The sequence below is a fragment of the Callorhinus ursinus genome, unplaced genomic scaffold (assembly GCF_003265705.2).
Source record: "Callorhinus ursinus isolate GAN/ISIS: 27379988/994484 unplaced genomic scaffold, GSC_fseal_2.0 scaffold13, whole genome shotgun sequence".
NCBI classification, from domain to species: Eukaryota; Metazoa; Chordata; class Mammalia; order Carnivora; family Otariidae; genus Callorhinus; species Callorhinus ursinus.
In genome coordinates, this window is record NW_027397075.1 from 3,920,020 (window position 1) to 3,940,720 (window position 20,701).

Below are 20,701 nucleotides of genomic sequence, written 5' to 3' on the forward strand. Positions count from 1 at the left end.
AGGAAGGAAGGAAGGAAGGAAGGAAGGAAGGAAGGAAGGAAGGAAGGAAGGAACTTTGGGTTGGAGCACAAGGTAGGTATAAGTGTTGGGTCAGCTGATTCTGGGCTGGAATCCTGGTTCCCCTCCCTGCTTAGTGTTGTGATCTTGGACAAGTTTCTGAATCCCTCTGAGCTCTGCTTTCCCCATCTGTAAAATGAGAATAATAAAATTTAGATGCTGGATTTGTATGAGGATTGGAAACAGTGTATGGCTATCCTGTCGTCCTCCCAGCAGATATTATTGAGAATCTACTCTGTGCCAGGCTCCATGCTAGGTTTTGGGCAAGACGGAGAAGCAAGGTTCTGTAGTCTAAAAGGAGGAGGGTGGGATATAGTGTCTGTGCTGATTGCTGTTATAAGTACTGGGTTGGAAAATAAAGTAGGTGAAGCATCATACCTGCTACAACGTGGATGAATCTTGAGAACATGATGCTAAGAGAGAGAAGCTAGACGCAAAAGTTGACATACCAGGTGACTCCATTTTAATGAAATGTCCAGAATAGGCAAATCCATGGAGATGGAAAGCAGATTAGTGGTTGCCCGAAGAGATCAGTGGGACTCAGGTGAGGGGAAATGAGTGACTTCTTAATGGGTATGAAGTTTCTTTTGGAGTGATAGAAATATTGTGATGGTTGCACAACACTGTGAAGGTACTAAATGCCACTGACTTGTGCACGTTAAAATGGTAAATTTTGTTTTGGGAATTTCACCGCAATAAAAAAATGCAGGGGAGCAGGGTAAGGGATACTTTTTTATATAGAATGGTCTGGGGCCAGAGAAGCAGTGATAAAATGCCACTGAAACAGAGACCTGGGGAATGTGAGAGGAGCCATGTAAAGAGGTGATAGGAACAGCCAGTGCAAAGGCCCTGAGGCAGGAATGAATGTCTGGGTGGTCCAAGAAGCTCAAGGAGGATGGTGAGGCTGGAGCAGAGTCACCTAGATGAGAGTGGTGGGTGATGATGTCAGAGTGAGAGGGTCCAGATTGTACACAATGTGGAAAGCATTCCTCTGACATGGGGAGCCAAGGTTTTGAACAGAGGAGGGACATAATCTGATTTGCGTTTTAACTGAACTCCTGGGCTGCTGTGTGGAGCATATCCTGGAAGGAGTGAGGGTGGAAGCCAGGCACTGATTATGAGGCTCTGGCGGCAGTCTTGGTGAGGACATATGGATGGATGGGTGAGTGGAGAGGAGATGGCTGGGGTATTCGTCTCAGTGAGCCCATCCTTAGACAGTCAGCTCTGTGGGAACAAGACCACCCTGGGGCTTCAACGGCTCCTTCCTCGGGAGTCCATGGGGTCATGCTGCTCTGGGGGTGCCTGCATCTCTCATGTGGCAGCCTAGGGGAAATTTACTGGCAAAGGGCTCTGTCATCCATCTATCTACCAATCATCGTCTATCTGTCCATTCATCCGCCTGCTTGTTCTCATTCAAACCTAACGTGTTTGTTGTGAAAAACTTAAATGTTAAGGAAATATCGTAATGTGGAGGGGCGCCTGGGTGGCTCAGTCGGTTGAACGTCTGACTCTTGGTTTCAGCTCAGGTGTGATCTCGGGGTCCTGGGATCGAGCCCTACATCAGGTTCCATGCTCAGCACGGAGTCTGCTCAAGGATTCCCTCTCTCCCTCTCCTTCTGCCCACCCACCCCATCCCCGCTTGCTCCCTCTCTCTGTCTCTCTAAAATAAATAAACCTTTAAAAAAAAGATTGTCATGTAGAAAGTGACACTCCATCCACCAGAGTTAACTAGCTTCTTTTTTGTTTTTTTTTAAAGATTTTATTTATTTATTTGACAGAGACAGAGACAGCGAGAGCAGGAACACAAGCAGGGGGAATGGGAGAGGGAGAAGCAGGCCTCCCGCGGAGCAGGGAGCCCGGTGTGGGACTCGATCCCAAGACCCTGAGACCATGACACGAGCCGAAGGCAGATGCTTAACGATTGAGCCACCCAGCCGCCCCAGAGTTAACTAGCTTCTGTTAAGGTTGCCATCTCTTCTACCAGATTTGTATGTGTGTGTAAATATGCTACATATATTTTATCATTTTTTTCACTTAACATCGTATCTTAGACATCTTGGAACATAGGAGTCGACCTCTTTCTTTTCAAGGAAGATAATAAGGGGTGCCTAGCTGCCTCAGTCAGTAGAGCCTACGACCCTTGATCTCAGGGTTGTGAGTTTGAGCCCTACGTTAGGTGTAGAGATCACTTAAAAAATAAAATCTTAAAAAAAATAAAAAAATAAAGCAAGATAATAACCTATGGCAGAATTTTAGTCTTGACACTGTTGACAATTTGACTCCAGTAGCACCGCCCCCAACTCCCACCGTGACGACCCAAAATGTCTCCAGACATTGCCAGATGCCCACGGTTGAGAACAACTGGTCTGGGACATGAAGGTACTTTATTTTGACCACTTCCCCATCAACTGCTGCCCATGGTTGCAGAGATTGTGGCGGCTCATAAATCCTTGTGCACCTGCGTGAGGGTTCTGTAGCATCGAGTCCTAGAACCATTGGGTCTGATGGTGAGTTTGAGCCATCTCTAGTATTTGTATGTAGAAAGGGCTTGGGGGCTGGCTCAGGGACTTTTTTTTTTTTTTAAGATTTTATTTATTTTGTGAGAGAGAAAGAGAGAGCACAAGCAGGGGGAGAAGCAGGCTCTCCGCCGAGCAGGGAGCCCAATGAGGGACTCGATCCCGGGACTCCAGGATCATGACCTGAGCCAAAGGCAGACGCTTAACGACTGGGCCACCCAGGCACCCCCTTGGGGACTTTTCTTGAAGGGGAATTTACATGGCAAGCACACTTAAAAAAAAATGTGAATCATGTTTATTTACAGACGCTTGGGAGGGGATAAAGGGGGAAACTGGTGAATATTAGTGGGGAGGAAGGCCACGAAAGCTCCCAGCCCCCAAAGGTCACCTCTTTTTGGCACTGCGAGTCAGTGGTATTGATATTTTAAATCTAACAGATATCTTAAATTACACCTTGAAATAGCGACTCTTCAAATTTTGTTTGAGATTGCTTTTTCTGTGAGGAAAGTATCATAGGGGTCAAAGTAGAAAAGTCTGAGATTATAAAATATAAGTTTTATGGGAAACAAAACTCCCATTGATACTATACAGACAACCCCTTGACTAACCTTCTGGTGTTTTTCCTGTCTTTTTCAGTGCATCATTAAAAAAATACATGGCATCACTTCTCGGCCTTTTGGCTAAGATCAAGTGTAAAAAAAAAAAAAACGGCAGTATGTTTTGTATCCCTTATTTTTTGCCGAAGTATAAGCTGTTGCTCATGTCATTGAAACCCTATTAAAGAATCCTGTGTTACAAACATGAATTGCAAGGGTGGGCGCGTTCTGAGTCCTTGCACCATCTCCTTCCTGCAGACGGGTCACGAGACCCAGTTGGGGTCCTAGTCTTCTCGCCACTTCTTGGATTTCTCCTCTGGAAGGTTGGGGTGCCCTGTGGCACAGCCCTGAGGGCTGGGTGAGATGGGGACCATGGAGCCCTTTGCCTGGTACCTGGCTTTGCATAAATGCCCAAAAAAGGCTGGCGTCCGTCGTCCTGACTTCTTGTTATTGATTTAATGAATTATAACCAAGGCATTTTGCAAAGAGTTTAAACACAGGCTTTTGGATTTGGGGGGTGTTTGTGTTTGGGCCTCCCTTCCAGTAGTTTTCTAGAGTTTGGGAAGCTTCATGATGAATTTATATGAGAAAAATGTTCTCTTTCGGTTCTCTGTTAATTTTTCCATTTAGGCAAGGAGTAAGTGTCCGTTGTGGGATGGCTGGACAGCTGGAGAGGTTAAACCTCTCTTACACTTGCTAATCACCCTGCTTTTAACCAAGACACCCCGATTTGGGGCTTACAGCCTTTAGGGAGGCAATATCATCTAACTAGCCTTTAATAGAAATTTACCTCCCCTGGTTTTTGTTGTTTTTTGACCAGTTTCTTATATTTATGGTATAAGATTTTGGTTTTCTACTTACGGCAATGATAGAATTAATTTTTTATTTTTAAATTTATTTAATGTAACTTAACACCATGTAATATAATTAAATTATAATTTATTTAATAATTGACTATTTAAAAATGAGGGGATTTTTTTTTAAACTTTTTTTTTAAAAGATTTTTTTTATTTATTTATTTGACACAGAGAGAGAGAGACAGCAAGAGAGGGAACACAAGCAGGGGGAGTGGGAGAGGGAGAAGCAGGCTTCCCGCTGAGCAGGGAGCCCGATGCAGGGCTCGATCCCAGGATCCCGGGATCATGACCTGAGCCGAAGGCAGACACTTAACCGACTGAGCCTCCCAGGCGCCCCTCCAAGAAACATGGGAGGATCCTTAAAGAGTGGCTGGCTGCTGAAGGAGGTCGGCTCCTTCTTACTGAGTGTCTCCTGCATGCCCTGCATTTTACCCATTGGGTAAAATGATCTGTTCGGTGTCTTTTCGATCTCCCAGCAGCCCTTAGAAGTAGGTACTATTAGTATCCCCGTGTTGCCCTGAGGAGACACCTAGAAGGGATGAAGTGATGTGTCTAAAGGCACAGAGCTGCTACATCCATGACCGAGCTGGTTAACTTCAAAGCTGCCTCTGGAGGGAATTTGGAAGGATTCAATGGTGGGTGAGTTTTGTATTTACATGTATGTGAATAATTAAAAGCCCACACTAAGAGGCAGTGGGTGGCATGGTTAGGTGGGATTTCCAAAGCTGTTTCAGGGATCATGCCCTCTAGATTAGTAAAATACCACTTGAAGATCAGGGAATCTTTCTAACCCCAAGCAGTGAATCTCCGATGGCAGGATTACTGCCAAGGCGGAGACTGACCTTCGAGTGGCGGCCTCTGCGTCTCTACAAGGCAGGCTCAGGCTGGAAGGGGAAGATGGAATACACCCTTGAAGGAGCAGGGGGAAGAGACGTGGAGAAGGAAGGCAGAGAGACGCAGGCGGAGCCGACATTGACCGAGTGCCCGTCCCTTGCCAAGCTGCTCCTGGCCACCCTACGACCCGTGTTTCCAGTGAGGACTTGGCTCAGAAACCTTGGGCAAGGTCACCCAGGTAGGAAGTAGCAGAGCAGGCATTCCGAAAAAGCACCCTGGATTGTTCCCAGGCACCTACTGCTTATCTGCACGGATCCTCCGGGGAGGTAGTGTAATATTGACGTGGAAGAGAAGCCAGAAGGTCGCATGGACTTTGGACTTTTCCATCTGAAAACACTTCCCTGGCAACTTCGGGTTCCTTTTCCATAAAACGGGGTCAACATCGCCCCCTCCCCACCCCCCAGAATTTGCCAGGATGGAGATCACGTGGTGAATTGCCAAGCGTCAGGTAGATGCAACTTACCACCCTTCCTGCCTCCAGCTTCTTGGCTTCCCTAGTGTTTACTGTCAAGTCTCTGAGAGGCCCTGCTTTAACTCAGTTTCCCCACTTCTTCCAGGACCAGCGGAGAACAAATGCCAGGAGCTCTTGTGCAAGTGTGACAAGGAGATTGCTTACTGCTTAGCCCAGACTAAGTACGACTTAAAGTACTTATTCTACCCCCGTCTCTTATGTGAGAAGGACTCGCCCCAGTGTGACTGCCTAGCCTAACTTGGAATGTTTTTTCACACAAGGAAATAAAATCTCTTTTTCACTCATCAACAGCTGCATTCAGTTCTTTGCAGGAGGGAACGAAGGCCAAGGGTGAAAGCTGCAACCTTTGTTTGCTTTCTCTCCCGGAACTTGGGGCTGGAGCCTGTGTGGCTTCCAGTTTAAGGTCAAGAGTCCCGTGCTATTTTATAAAACCACAACTAGGCCTATGGCTGTATTGGGTTTGGTACCATTTTTTGAGATTCACCTTTTATGAAAAGGGCTGAGCTTTGTGTTCTAACCTGCTCCTGACGGCAGGTGGTCAAACATGAACGGACACCTCCCACGTGCCTGGCCTTGTTCTGTGTTCCGGGATGAGGCGAGGAACAAGATGCCCCTTCCTGGGGCGCCTGGGTGGCTCAGTCACTGAAGCGTCTGCCATGGGCTCAGCTCATGGCCTCAGGGTCCTGGGGTCGAGCCCCGGTTGGGCTCCCTGCTCAGCGGGGAGCCTGCTTCTCCCTCTCCCTCTGCCCCTCCCCCCTGCTGGTGCTTTCCCCCTCTCTCAAATAAATAAGATCTTAAGATGCCCACTCCTGTGAAGTTCTAGTCTGGTAGTTATGAGCTTAAGAAAGAGTATTCGTCTCCATCCCACTCCACCTAACGGTTAAACTTCCTGGTTACAGAGGTAGAAGACACTCAATGCTTAAAAAGATAAAGGAAAATAAAGACAAATATAAAGGAGAGAAAAAAAATCACTCAAATTCCCACAATCCAGAATAACCAATTTTAGTATCTCTGTGAGCTATCATCAGTGTTTTCTGTGGTAATTAAAAATGCAGCTGAGACCATGGCATAGGACTTCAAGGTTTTCCCGATGTCATTAAAAAACCTTTGGAAACTTCATTTTAAGTAACTGTATAACATACTGTTTTATAGATTGCCCACTTTTGGGTATTGGTATTTCCAGTTTTTATCGATTGTTGACGTGACGAGGCTGCTTATCAATAAATCTTTGCTATGCCCCACTGCCCCTTTTTATTGTTCCTTAACCCAGTGTCATGGCCGAGGGCAGGCCGCCCCAAGATAGGTATGGTATGAAGATTATTTTGAACTGAAGGCAGCAGAGACCCTGCGGGCTCAAGAGAAACTTTTGCCCCTCCTTTTAACTACCTAGAAGAATCTAAATTGGGGGTCTGCCCTAGAATGAGGGTTAGTACCAGAGATCAGTTTTATCTGAGCGGCCCATCTGCACGGCAGGGCCAACAGCTCGTTACCAAACATCTGCATTCCTGTGAAATGCATTCCTTCCCTCTGCCGGCCCACACCCCTACCTTAGTGCAGGATGACCTCTGGCCTCGTTTTGCCCCTCTTTGGAATTGCCATACCTGCGTGGATGCCCCGTACATACAAAGTTAAGTTTGATTTTCCGCTGAGCTGTCTCTTGTCAATTTGATTCGCAGTCCAGCTGGAAGGACCTTGAATGGGGACAGGAATTCTTGCTCTCTTACACCAGACTTGCCGAAGTGTAATTTCTGCATCAAAGGGCCTGAATATTTTCAGTTAAGTGCCCCGTTCTGGAGTACCCAAGCCTGCTATGATTGAGAGGGTCGGAGGGCCGAGACAGGCAGCCAGTGGCCCCGGCTCTCAATGTGCCTGTCCCCACTCTGGCGACAAGAAGCGAGAGTCCGGCCCAGCCTGTCTGCCCTTCCTCCTTCCCAACGCATATGTGGGTATTACTCACTCATCCTTGAAGCAGGATGTGGGGAGGAGGTGGGGAACGCTGTGAGCTCATAGGGTACACGTGGGGGCACTGGACTGGCAGTCTGGCCTGGGCCTAGCCCCACCGATGCCAACCAGCCTCCCCGTGCTCAGCTGGAAGGAACAGTAACTGTGCAAGGCACCAGGCCAGGGATGTGCAAATAGTGCATGGAGTCCCCAGACCTGCTATGCGGTCAGTGACAGGGGGAAGGCCTGGCAGCCCTGGGGCCTAATGACCAAGCACAGGAGGAAGAAAAACACTCTCCCTCCTTTTTACGTTAGACACCGCAGGGCAGCTCTCACATCAGGCTGGGGCACTTCAGTGTGACTAGCAGGCTGTATGGGGCAATGCAGATTTTCTTCACATTTTCCAAGCAATTCTCTTTTTCTCTAGACAGCACTTTTATCTATATAAAAATCTTTATTTTACTTTCAAGTGATATCTTCAAACTTTCGGATGCAAAGTTTGAGGGAAATGTTCAAAGGTCCAAAGGATTAATGAAGGGTTCATGGAGTCACAAAACAACACTGTGGATGCAAGCCTACCTCCGCGGGGCCAATCTTCCAATGGCTCATGTTCACACCTGCTGTCTTTACACTGGAAGGAAAGAAAAGGCCCTGCTTCATCTCATTCATGTTTATAATTACAGCACTTGCTGTAATTATACTTGCTGTTTTATACATCAGAACAGGACAGTAAGATTATACAGTGCGAGGTCAATGTACAAAATGTTTCCTTGAACAAAAGGATTATCCTGGATATTAAATTCCTGAAAACAAAACAAACCAACCCCACAACAATCATTTTAAGTAGCACTGAGGCAGCTCAGCCTCAGTAATTCAGACATGAATTACTCTCCATTATTGCCTGACATCCTACTCAATCCCCACCCCAGAGTCAGGGATCCAAACTCGCAGCGATTGTGTGTGGAAAACCTGACGACAGTCTGACCACCAGTCTAGTCTCAAAGAGAATCCTTTTAGATGCTTAACTCTTGACAAATCTTCTAGCGACTCTTTAATAATACAGAATCATCCATCAGATTGGGGCTTCTCCTCTGCATTTTTTATGTGCAACTGTCTATACCTATGACAAAGTCTTCTCCCGGTTTTCCTAAATTTGCCTTAGAGGACGGGCCTGGCCCCAACGAGCCGGGTCTTGGGCTCGGCCTCAGGCTGCAACTGGCGCTGGGAGCCTTTGTCAAGTGGGACCACTGACGCGGCAGCCTTCTGCCATTGCCACACTACATCCTCTGGGGTCCCGGTCCTTGAGAGCCGTGGTGGAGCGGGCCTCCGCAGTCCCTGTGAGGAGGGTGGCTGGCTGGGAGGTGCTGTTGCTGTGTCGGCCGAGCTCTGGGCTGTCAGTCCCTGCTGCCAGGATGCCACAGGCATGGGAGAGAGGACCTGGTTAGAGCCTCTGACAGACAAAGCAGCACCTTGTTCATGAGGCGCAGAAATAGGAAGTCTGCTCCCTCCCCCGCCCCCCCTGCTCAAGCATCAATGCTCCGATGTCAAGGAGGCTGGAAGAGTCCCTCAGGGCCTGCGCAGTGCAAATCACAACACCTGGGTTTCCAGCCGTCGGACTTCCTTGACCACGAGATCAATGTTAATAATTGGGTTGAAGTACAGGGCCCAGTAAAATAAACAGTTGCAAACAAACTGAGGAATCAGGGGCCAGAACATGGCCACAAAAAGCCCCTGTGTTGATACTTTCCAAAAATGGCTCCACATCCTCTGAGGCACGGTCCTGGGAAAAGAAGAGAAGCATCTGAGCAGTGGAATGGTGATGCTGTTTCTAATGATGACGCCAGAGTGCTCGGGCCCTGGGCCTTCTCCCAGCACGGAGCCTGGCCGTTGCTGCTGCAGACACCTTGCTTCCTGGCCCTGCTGCCCGAGGCATGCCTCTGCCTGACCAACCATCCTCCACTCCCAGCATGCAGCCTGCGGGGTATGCCTGGTCCTGGTCCCCACACCGGGCAAGGACCCCCCACCCTCCCAGCACAGCCCCCCGGCTTCGTCGCTGGGTCGCACTTGTATGTATTTAATATCCGTATTTTCTCTGTGAGGCTATGGGCCTTCAGAGTCCAGACTGTCTGTGTTCTTTACCAAAACATCTGCAGTGCCCAGCAGAGAGCTAGGGGCAGAGGAGGGGCTCAGTTAACCGTGAGCCTGAATAAATCAAAAGGAGATTCTTGTCAGGTTTTTGGAACTATATATAAGGCTGTTCCTGACTAATGAGGCCAAGAACTCTAAGTCTTGGGATGTTTAAGACTGTAAGGATGCTGGTGTGGGGCTTTGTTACTTCTGCCTGCCCACTAGCCACTCCCTTTCTTCTGGAAACACTTTCTGGTTTTCCTTCTGGGTGCCTCCTTCCCCTTTTCTTTTCCATGTGGTCTCGGTGGATCTGAAGCCAGCCCCTGGTTGGGAGGGTGAGGGCATGCCTTGAGCCTGGACAAGGAGAGCCTGGCATACCCCGGCACCGGGTGATAGATCTGGGTGGGCATGGGACCCAGGCAGGGCCAATCAGAGCGAAGGAGTGTGAGCCCCAAGACTGTAAGTGCTATGGGGAAAGAAGTGCTCTCTCTCCACCAGGGGTGCTAAGCTGCTCAGATCTGTGCCCCGAGTGACCATGGGCCCTGCGTGAAGAGAGCTGCTGGAGGCTGACCAACAGAGCAAAGAGCAGGGCTGTGAGAGGGAGAGGATCAGTCCTGACGACAGCGTTTGGGTCTCTGGATCCGGCCGTGCAGGAAGCCTTGGTGGGGCATTTCTCTTTTCGGGAAAGCCAATTCGGGCTGGTTTCTATCACATGCAACCAAGAGTCCTGACTCCGACTGGCTAGCCCAACGCTCTCATTTTCTGCATTAATCCAGAGAAGTGATTACTGTCCTGCTCAGTGGCCGAGCAGGATTAGAACTCATGCCTGCAGAATTCCTCACCAGATCTCATTATGCTCTACCACAGTGCCCTCTCCATAAAGAACCCTTTTCTTCTCACTTATGCATTCCTTAATACAATCCTTCATGCACACCCCCAGCCCCAGAAGTACATGATATGTTATTACACGGGGATAAGATATATGGAGAAACTCTTGAACACTGAGCACCACGAAAACTTCCCCGCCCCCAAACATGAGGACAGTTTCCTATTCGCTGCTTAAGCAGTGTTTCTAAACCAGGGCCCAAGGACCGTTTTCCCGTTTACCTACTACTTCAGAGAGGACCCTTCCACCACTTGGTCAGTCTTTCGCAGTGCCTGCTGTGTCAGCCATCTCCAATGTAAAAACACACTTACTTCAGTTCACTTCTTGACCAGATCCTCCAGAAGGAGAATAATTCCAGAACCGAGAGTAACATGGCATTGACGATGAGAAACCGTGACGTCCAGTAATGGACCTCCAGCCAGTCCCAAGCAAATTCAGCAATCAGCTGGTATGGGAGGAGGGAGTACTTGACAAGAAATTCTCTCCATTGTTTCCATGTGGGCTCTCGAAGATCCTTTAAAATAACATAAAAATAAGCACAAATGGGCACAAAAAGTCGTGAGGATTGACTTTTACGGAAAATACTGTGGTCCTCACGGTGAACCTTACGTTTATTAAAACACCCGCATATCCAACAACATAACATGACATTTCCATCCATCAGCTCACCTTTATAATAACTAATCTTACACTGGATAAATGTTACCAAAGAAGTTGAACTGAGATTCTTCTTATGTAATAGTGGAAACGCACGGGGCGCCTGGGTGGCTCAGTTGGTTAAGCAACTGCTTTCGGCTCAGGTCATGATCCTGGAGTCCCAGGATCGAGTCCCGCATCGGGCTCCCTGCTCAGCAGGGAGTCTGCTTCTCCCTCTGACCTTCTTCCCTCTCATGCTCTCTCTCTACCATTCTCTCTCTCTCAATAAATAAATAAAAATCTTTAATAAAAAACTCTAACTACAGATATTAGCAAATAATTAACCAGAGCATTTAAACAACTCATGGAGGCATCCAGAAGGCTTATGGGAAGCTCAGCAGGACTGTGTACAATGGAGCAGATACTAAGTATTGCAAGAAGAAAGTGAGCCTGCTGAGTGAGCAGGGGTTGTTGGGGCTTGTTAAAATGGAAAGGTAGGGAGGTCTCTGTGCTCCCAGTCCAGCGAGGGCAAGTAACAGCAGGAAACTGGGTAATGAGCCCCACTGCATAGGGGCTCATCGGCAGGCTTTAAATTACACCCAAGGCTCAAGTCAGTTAGGCAGACACTTGACTGAAGTATTTTAAAAAGGGTCTTTGGAAATTTAGGAATTCTGCTTTAATATTTATGGGTATGGATCATATATGATGATTCCTATAACCATGTGACTTTTGATTTAAAAAGATCAGAGGGACGGCCCCCAGAGCAGCAATGCAAAAGGACATTCCCTGAAGTGACCAACCAGACATAGAGAAAAGTGGGATCCACCAACAATTCTGGAGGACTCCATGGGTCACACTGAAGACACAAAAGCCAAGGTGTGTAACTGTCTCTGCCAGGGGCCTGTGGTCAGCTGATGTGACAACTCCTATCAGTGAGGTGGATGAGGCTTTTCTGAGGCCACTGGGGTAGATGCTAACCCTGCCCTGCAGTGGGACAAATAATCATCCTTTGGGGATCCTCTTAACAGACAGATGACCAAGCTGGAAGGTCCATAGATCTAACCCTCGGGCAATCTAGACCTAGGCTCTCTTCTTTTAGAACAAAAGCGATGCTGTTCCCCCGCCCCCCCAAAATATTTCAGGTCCAGAGGGTAGCCCCTCTTGCTGTGTAATGTAGGAAATAAAACTGGCTTCTGGGAGTGGGGAGGGTCTGCTCTGTGTCCTCTTAGAGGGTTTCTCCTTAAGACTGGGTGCTGTTGGCTCTTCCATGACAGCTCCAGTCCCGTCTCTAACTCCAGAACATGCTGAGGAGTGGCAGAATCATTGCGTTGAAGGCGCTCTGCAGACCTACCAAAAGTCTGGTGATGGTGTCCTCCCCAGAACTGTCTTCTTGCAGAGGACAGATGGTGTGGATGAAGGGTAGGAAGGTGTCTGTGTAGTCAAATAGGTAGAGGTACAGCAGACCGAGTCTTGGGGAGCTCTTGAGGGCATACAGCAGGAACAGGGACCTGCCTGGGTTCACAGCCTGCAGAGGACAAGGCGGGGACAGGGCCGCATTACAACAGTGGTGGCCAGCTCCCCACCCGTGCTCCTTCCACAGTCTCACGCCCTTTGCCATCAGCCTTTCTTGTGTGGTTTGCACAAACAATGAATGGATGGATGAATGAACTAACGAATGGATGGCAAGAAGAGTCCAAGTAGTCAGTATGTTGGGCTACGCTTAATAAAGACCCCATCTTTCTCCATGTCTTTGTCGGAGGGGTTGTGGGGAGCTGAGATGCATACCCTAGGCACTGCTAATAAAACCCAACCTTTTTGGAAAACAATTTTGTAAACTGTATCAAAGAGTCTTAAAAATGTTTAATTTAGGGGCACCTGGGTGGCTCAGTCGGTTAAGCATCTGACTCTTGGTTTCAGCTCAGGTCATGAACTCAGGGTTGTGAGATTGCGTCCCATGTCAGGCTCCGCGCCGGGTGTGGGAGCCTGCTTAAGATTCTCTCTCCCTCTCCCTCTGTACCCCCCACCCGCGCTCACACGCACGCTCTCAAAGAAAAAGTTTAATTTAACCAATGTGTGAGTGCGCACCACTTAAAGTAAAAGTCATCAGAAATACAGAAGGCTTTACACACAGAATGTTTAGTGCTGCATGTGTACGACAGAGCAAGTGGAATCTGCGACCTAAATAATGAAGTTACAGTAGGTGTTTCAGCAGAGTTCATACAGCCATTGAAAAATGAATATGGGCAATTTTGGGTAATGCTTGTGTTACACTGTTAGGTGAAACAAGATTCAAAGACATGTAGCAATCTGATCTCTCTGCTGTCGGCCCCAGAGAAGCCAGGCCTCCTTTGCATCTGTTCCTAGAGGAGCACCTGGCTCACAATAGATATAAGTGTTTGTGGAATGAACAGACAAACAAAAGGACCACTTAAACTATGCAGAGAAAATTGTATGGAAGAAAATAGAGCAAAATGCAATGTAAACCGTGTTTGACTCTCTGGTGGGGCTGTGGGCAATTTATTTTCATTTTCATCGCGGTAAATTTTGCTATGAAGAATGGGTATTTATATTTTTCCTGATTACAAAAGTAAATTCAAAGTGATTCAGTTTACTTGGACACTACTAAACATCAAATAAAATGGGCAAAAGGTATGAATGGCTACTTCACCAAAGAAGATTTATAATAAGGATGGCAAATAAGCACATAAAAAGATGCTCAATATCATTAGTTCTTAGAGAAATGCAAGTTGGATCAGTGTGTTAGCACCATGCAGTTATTTGAATGGGGAGGGGTGGGGAGCAGGGCTCAACAAAGGGGCATGAGGTGGCTTTGGGGAATGATGGATATGTTCACTACCTTGATTATGGTGATGGTTTCACAGGTGTGTGCAATATGACAAAACTTATCAAACTGATGAATAGAGAAAGGAGATGTGCTATATATATATACACACACAATGGAATATTCAGCCATAAAAAAAAGAATGAAAGCTTGCCATTTGCAATGACACGGATGGAGCTAGAGGGTATTATGCTAAATGAACTAAGTCAGAGAAGGACAAACACCGTATGATTTCACTCATATGTGGAAGTTAAGAAACAAAACAACCAAGGGACACCTGGGTGGCCTAGTCAGTTAAGCAGTTGACTCTTGGTTTTAGCTCAGGTCATGATCTCAAGGTTGTGAGATCGAGCCCTTGCATCAGGCTCCATGCTCAGTGGGGAGTCTACTTGCCAATTCTTCCTCTCTCTCTCCCTCTGCCCTCACCCCCACCCCCACCTTGTGCTCTCTTTCTCTCTCAATAAAAAAAAAATGAAGAAATGAGAGAATTACAGTATCACCATTTTGCAAGTAAAGAATCAATGATCATGGTGGCTGCTACTGTCAGAAAGAAACAATTAGATATCATGAGTCTCTTGATGGAAGAAAACCCCACCACGTATGAAGTAGTCTTGTCAAATACCCAAACCAACGCAAGCTTCTAGATATAACTACTGGATTATGGGATATGCAGGAGACAGCAGAACCTGTCAGGTGATACCACAGAGACAATCAGCTGAATTCAAGATGTGGGCAAACTACAGGCAAAACTATCCAGTTAAATCAACAAATAAATGCAGGATAACAAAAACAGGGAGGGAGAATCCATACACTACAAGAGACTTGAGAGACACAATGGCCAAATGTAGACCTTGTTTGGAACAAATGAACTGGAAGAAAAAAAGATGTAGTACATTTAAATACTGTCAAGTTATGTGATATCAGGGAATTTAGTTTTGTTTTTAAATTTTTAAAAAAAGATTTTATTTATTTAAGAGACAGAGAGAATGGGGAGGGAGAAGCAGACTCCCCGCTGAGCTGGGGGTCCTGGACATGGGGCTTGACCCCAGGACCCTGCGATCATGTCCTGAGCTGAAGGTAGACACTTAACTGACTGAGCCACCCAGGTGCTCCTAGTTTTCTTTTTGAAAGAGTCTTTACTTTTTAGAGATTCACAATGAAATATTTACCTATGAAAAATAAGGTATCTTAGATTTTCAAAATAGAGGTGGGAGTAGGTGGGGGATCACTGAAATCAACATGGCCATAAGTTGCTGTAGCTGGTAAAGGTACCTGGCAGTTCTGTAGTGTTATCTTGCTTTTCTGTATGTTTGAAATTTTCCATAGTAAATATCTTTGCATCCTAACGTAGGTGAGAAATAGACATGGGAGTAATTCATCATTCAAAAATGTTTCCCAACCGTTTTTTTTTTATTATCCCCTTTTAAAAACATTGTTTTTTTTCATAATCCTGTCTCCCCATGAAATGTGAATACCACAGATATACTATACATCCGTTTATGTACTGTGGTATTTTGGAGGGGGCCACAAATCACAAATTATCTAAGACTTTTTTTATTCTTCACCTCCCACCAATCAATCACCCTGGGGGCAGTACTGTTCTTGTAAAATATGCAAGATCTAAAGGAGCACTGGTCCCAGAAATAAAGTTGGAGTGTGGCCAGCCACATCATGGTTAGTACAAGAGAAAGGGAGATGAGCAGGTGACCTATTTGTGGGTCTGGTGTCAGTGTGGGTGCTGAACCAGTGTGAGTGCTTGCCTACTTCCTATCAGAAAAGGAGGAAAAGCAACCACCCGGTAAGGTGGTTATGATGATAGCACTTCAGTGGGGAGCCGTTTCTTTCATGTTGAATGAGAACAAGCATTGCACCCAGACAGCAGGGCTGGAAGAATCTTATCACACACCTTTGGACCTGTTGGCTCACTGGTGATTTGTCAAATGGCCACCCTCTGGGAGGGCCTGCCCACTCAGAAGACCTGAAGGAGCCAACTGATAAGATTCTGCCTGGGTCCAGAATCGCGTTCCCATTTGCTCTGGTTAATATTAAGATTACTTCTACGTATTTTAAAGAGAGAGTCCGCAATAACGCACAAAACAACAAACCTTCTCCATGCCCCGTCTTCAAAAATTCTGAAACAAGTGTTTTTTTAGTTTTAAAATAATATGTGTACAAAGTTAACACAATGTTTTCCAAATGGCACAGAAATGTATTGACAAAATTCTCCCTTCTGTCCAAGTCCCAACCCCTAGATGAAAACACTAACAGTTTGTGTATCCTTCCACAAATATTCTATGCAAATGCGAACACACAGATACATACTGATGTGTCTATTTTCCAATGCGCTTTTCTTTGTTTGCAGTTAACAGTACAACTTGGGCATCCTTCCTTACTGGCACACCCGGAGTCCCCACCTTCTATCTTCTTCTGTACTGGTTTTAAGTACGGGTGCGCCCTCTTTATGTAACCTGTCCTCATGGTGGGCACTTCACTTGATTTCCATTTGCTGCTATTACCAACGATGCTGCGGTGAGTGTCTCATTGGGTGATGTTTGGGGACTCAAAGTTCGGTTCTCTCTGTGATTACCGAGGAGGAGATGGGCACACGGGGCCCCAGGGCCTGCTGCTGTTCCACAGCCAGTGTGCCCTGGAGGAGCCCGGCAAAGGGTGCAGCTGCCCTGCCCTTGACCCCTAGACATGCTACCTGTATGCTCTATGCGCTAATAAGTGAAACTGCAGGTCAGGCAGTAGGGGCAGTTTAAATTTTAATAGTTATTGATAAACTGCTCTCCACGGAGACTACCATATTTAGGATCCATAGAACACACAAGTGTCTCTTTCCTTAGATTATGATGCTCTTGTCCTTGACAAGACCATAGAGGTGAAAACGATGCCATCTGCTTATTTCAGTTCGCACTTCTTTAATTATGAGTGAGCATTTTTTCCCTATGGAATTATGGGTCATTTGTAGTTACTTTTCTCCATGCTATCTTTTTTAGGATACAAGTCGGTATTTATTCCAGATATTTTATAATAAAAAATATTCGTTTTATGGTACAGTATTTGCTAAATCTTATCTGTGGTGCAGTCATGGTGAAGAGTAACTTATCTTCAACTCATAAAGTTGGAGATGTGTATTGCCTGTGAGCTAGCAATCCCGTTCCACAGTACACACCATAAAGCATAAGAATGTCCAAAGAATTTCCACAGCAGCACTGTTTCTAATAGCAAAAAGGGAAAGGATCTCAGGGTTCACTGACAGGACAAGGCCTCAACTAGCACGTGCTTGAAAGCGAACATGAGTGAACCGGGGCCAGAGAGGTCGCTACTTGCAGAAGGACATGCTCAGCTCAGGCCCCTTCCGTGAAGGTTAGGGACCCGTGAAACAACGCTCCTAGTGCTTGTGTATGCACACTCCCGACACAAGTAGGGACCCCCAGCTCAGCGGCAGGAGCATGGTACCTCTAGAGAGGATGGAGAGCTGGGGGCTTCAGGGGGGTCTGTGATGTTTTCCTACTCAGTGGGCATGCAGATGACGGAGAGGCTGTTCTCTATACTTTATTTATTAAAAAAATAAATAAAGAGTTCACCTTATATTCCCAGAGATTTTGGGGTGGCTTCACACCTAAGGCTTTGACACGCTCCAGTTCCAGGAGGATGGCTCTTCTGTGGCTGCTGTTTTCTATGGTATATGGCGCCCTTGAAAATTCTTCCTCTGTCAGGGTTAAAAGCAACCTGTCGGGGAGGGGGAGTAGCAGGAGGAGATTTCTTTTGAAGGCAAACTCTTCACAGTCAGGCTTGCATCCTATCAGCACAAACGCTTTAGGCTTGAGTAAGTTAAGACACTTAGTATACGGCATAACAGTAATAACAGCAAACCACTGAATCTTCGTGACTCTCTAAAATGACTTCTGGGAGTCACCACAGATCCATTTAACAATTCTGCCCAGTAGGTGGCATGATGGCCATTTTGTGGCTGAAAAAATGGCTTGGAGACATCAAATGGCTCAGCCAAGGCACAGCCTGGTTGGTCTCTTTTGCTCCTAACCTCTGATCTCCCAGCTACGCAGGCTGACCTCACACATACTGCCCTATTTTTCAAAATGTGTATATATAGAAGAAAAAAATTGGAAAGAAATCCAATAAAATGTTATGATTTTAAGAGTAGCTGTTTGGGGGTAGTAATTTAAGAAAAACGATGGTAGCTCCCTTGTCTGATCCCTTTCATCAGAAAACATGACTCCACCTCAACAATCATTCATCGTTAAAAACACCCCGGTGCAGCAATAGCCGAGAGCCCCACGGGCACATGACCGCTGGTGGATGGATGGAGGCTGATGTCCTTTTCTGGGGAATTTGGAAACATTTATCCAAGTTGTAAAGGTTTATGTCCTTTGACCCAGAAATTCTAGTTTTAGGAATTTATCTTCCGGAAGGAAGGCAATTACTCAAACATGTATTAGGTAGGTAGAGAAAAAAATTTTTTTTTTAACCACAATTGGGGAGAGGTACTACAAAAAACAGACGATTCGAGTGGGAGCATTTGGCTTTCCCAAAGGAGGGTCAAGTGCTGAAAGCCCAGTTCCAGGGGGCAGTGAGTAGACGGCCGTCCGGGACAAGTGGATCGCGGCTGCTCTTGGCACTGCGTGGTGCCCTAGGTACTATCCTTCCACAGTCCCTCCGGGGAAGGAAAGACTCCAATAAAGATGGACAGGGCTCTGGAAGGGGGCGAGGGGAAATGCTGATGGGCATAAGCGGGCCTCCCTAGAGCCGGACAATTCGATACAGGAGTTCCTTGTATCAGGGCATTTGCTACAACATTGCTTGGAACTGCCTAGAACAGGAAAAAGGAAACGACCCAGATTTGTTTTGGGAGAGATCAAATAGACTCCGGGTATACACATACATGCGTATATACATATACATATATAAACACAGGTCTGGTTAGTATAATTGTATTTTCAGTTTAAACAAATAAATAATAGGGGCGCCTGGGTGGCTCAGTCGTTAAGCGTCTGCCTTCGGCTCAGGTCATGATCCCAGGGTCCTGGGATCGAGCCCCACATCGGGCTCCCTGCTCAGTGGGAAGTCTGCTTCTCCCTCTGCCACTCCCCTTGCTTGTGTTCCCTCTCTCGCTGTGTCTCTCTCTGTCAGATAAATAAATAAAATTAAAAAAAAAATACATTTATGTGTATCTCTGTATAAACATGGAAAAAAATTCTGGAAAGATGTCCAGAAAGATGACCATGGTGGTTTTCCCTAAAGAGTAGAATTATGAGGGTATTTCACTTCCAATACTCTATAGTTCTACATTATTATTATTATTATTTTTTTAAAGATTTTATTTATTTATTCGAGAGAGAGACAATGAGAGATAGAGACCACGAGAGGGAAGAGGGTCAGAGGGAGAAGCAGACTCCCCGCCGAGCAGGGAGCCCGATGCGGGACTCGATCCCGGGACTCCAGGATCATGACCTGAGCCAAAGGCAGTCGCTTAACCAACTGAGCCACCCAGGCGCCCTACATTATTATTTTTAAAAAACTAGTAAATACCTGCTTCTTTTATAATCAAGAAGCAACAAACAAAATGTCATTAACATAAAATGGTTCAGTGGCTTTGGAAAAACAGTTTGGAAGCTCCTCAAAAAGTTAAACACAAGGATTTACTTTATGACCCAGCAATTCCACTCCAAGAGAGTACTGGAAATGCAGATCTACACAAAAACCTGTATGCTGAGGATCACGGTGGCACTGCTCGTAACAGTCCCCAAACGGAGCCAACCCAAGTGTCCATCAACAGAAGGATGGATAGATAAAATGTGGTTTAGCCACCAACTGGAATATTACTCAGCAATAAAAAATGCAAGAGGCACTGACACCTGCGACAACTTGGATGAATCTTGAAAATATTCTGTGAGGTGAAAAAGCCAGACCCAAAAGGTCATGAATACTGTCTGGTTCCATTTATACAAAGTGGTCTACATAGGCAAATCCATTGAGACAGCAAGGAGAACGGTGGTTGCCAGGGGGTTATGAGGACTGATGGCAAAAGAGTAAGAGCTTTCTTTTTGGGGTGATGAAAATGTTCTAAAACTAGACTGGGGTGATGGCTGCACCCATCTGTGAATATACTGAACACCATGGATTGTACACTTTAAATAGGTGAATTTTGGGGCACCTGGGTGGCTCAGATGTTAAGCGTCTGCCTTCGGCTCAGGTTGTGATCCCAGGGTCCTGGGATCGAGCCCCTCATCGAGCTCCCTGCTCAGCAGGAAGCCTGCTTCTCCCTCTCCCACTCCCCCTGCTTGTATTCCCTCTCTCGCTGTGTCTCTCTCTGTCAAATAAATAAATAAAATCTTTAAAAAAAAATAGGTGAATTTTATAGTATGTGGATTCTATCTCAATAAAGCAGCTTAAAAAAAAAATGTCAGAAGATCTTGCTTCTTACCTTCCATTTACTCTTTCCGCTAAAAACCTGTCTCTGTAGAGAGTGGCCCAAGGGCCCAGCTGCTCCAGCCAGAGGACAACTTCTTCTGCTGTCCACTTGGCCACGGCCTTGTGGACCAGGAGGTCGTGCTCAGATTCCCTGCTGCTCCAGTGATACACGAGCAGGACCACCTGGAGAAGAGGGAGAGCCCTTAACACAGAGGAAGGTCAGGCTGAGCGTGAAGGGAATGATGCCACGTTGGTACGAGGAAGCAAAGAGAGCGGGGGAGCAGAACTCTCGGGAGGGGGGGCCTCTCACTGCTGGGGAACAGAGTCAGAAACAGGACTCAGTGCAGAGCATCTGGGGGCACTGCACCCTTGACCCCAACATCTTGGCCGGTATAATGGACTTATCATGTGCCTTTTTTTTTGCTGGAAAATGTGTAACCTT

The 20,701-nt window shown here is 46.5% G+C and overlaps 2 protein-coding genes across 3 annotated transcripts in view; one reads left to right on the forward strand and one right to left on the reverse strand.

Moving 5' to 3' along the window:
• LOC112811476 (group 10 secretory phospholipase A2-like) overlaps nt 1-5,629 on the forward strand; it is a 17,279-nt gene extending 11,650 nt beyond the window's left edge. Inside the window, exon 4 of the mRNA XM_073900260.1 lies at nt 5,478-5,629. Within this exon, the coding sequence (XP_073756361.1) occupies nt 5,478-5,629 (152 nt within the window). The remainder of the gene's footprint in view (nt 1-5,477) is intronic.
• Nucleotides 5,630-6,378: 749 nt separating this feature from the next.
• BFAR (bifunctional apoptosis regulator) overlaps nt 6,379-20,701 on the reverse strand; it is a 29,653-nt gene continuing 15,330 nt past the window's right edge. For both annotated transcript variants that reach the window (XM_025855569.2, XM_025855568.2), the window contains exons 4-8: nt 20,273-20,442; nt 17,415-17,559; nt 12,334-12,507; nt 10,658-10,860; nt 6,379-9,113 (exon numbers count right to left, since the gene is read on the reverse strand). In XM_025855569.2, the coding sequence (XP_025711354.1) occupies nt 8,921-9,113; nt 10,658-10,860; nt 12,334-12,507; nt 17,415-17,559; nt 20,273-20,442 (885 nt within the window). In that variant the 3' untranslated portion in view covers nt 6,379-8,920. The remainder of the gene's footprint in view (nt 9,114-10,657; nt 10,861-12,333; nt 12,508-17,414; nt 17,560-20,272; nt 20,443-20,701) is intronic.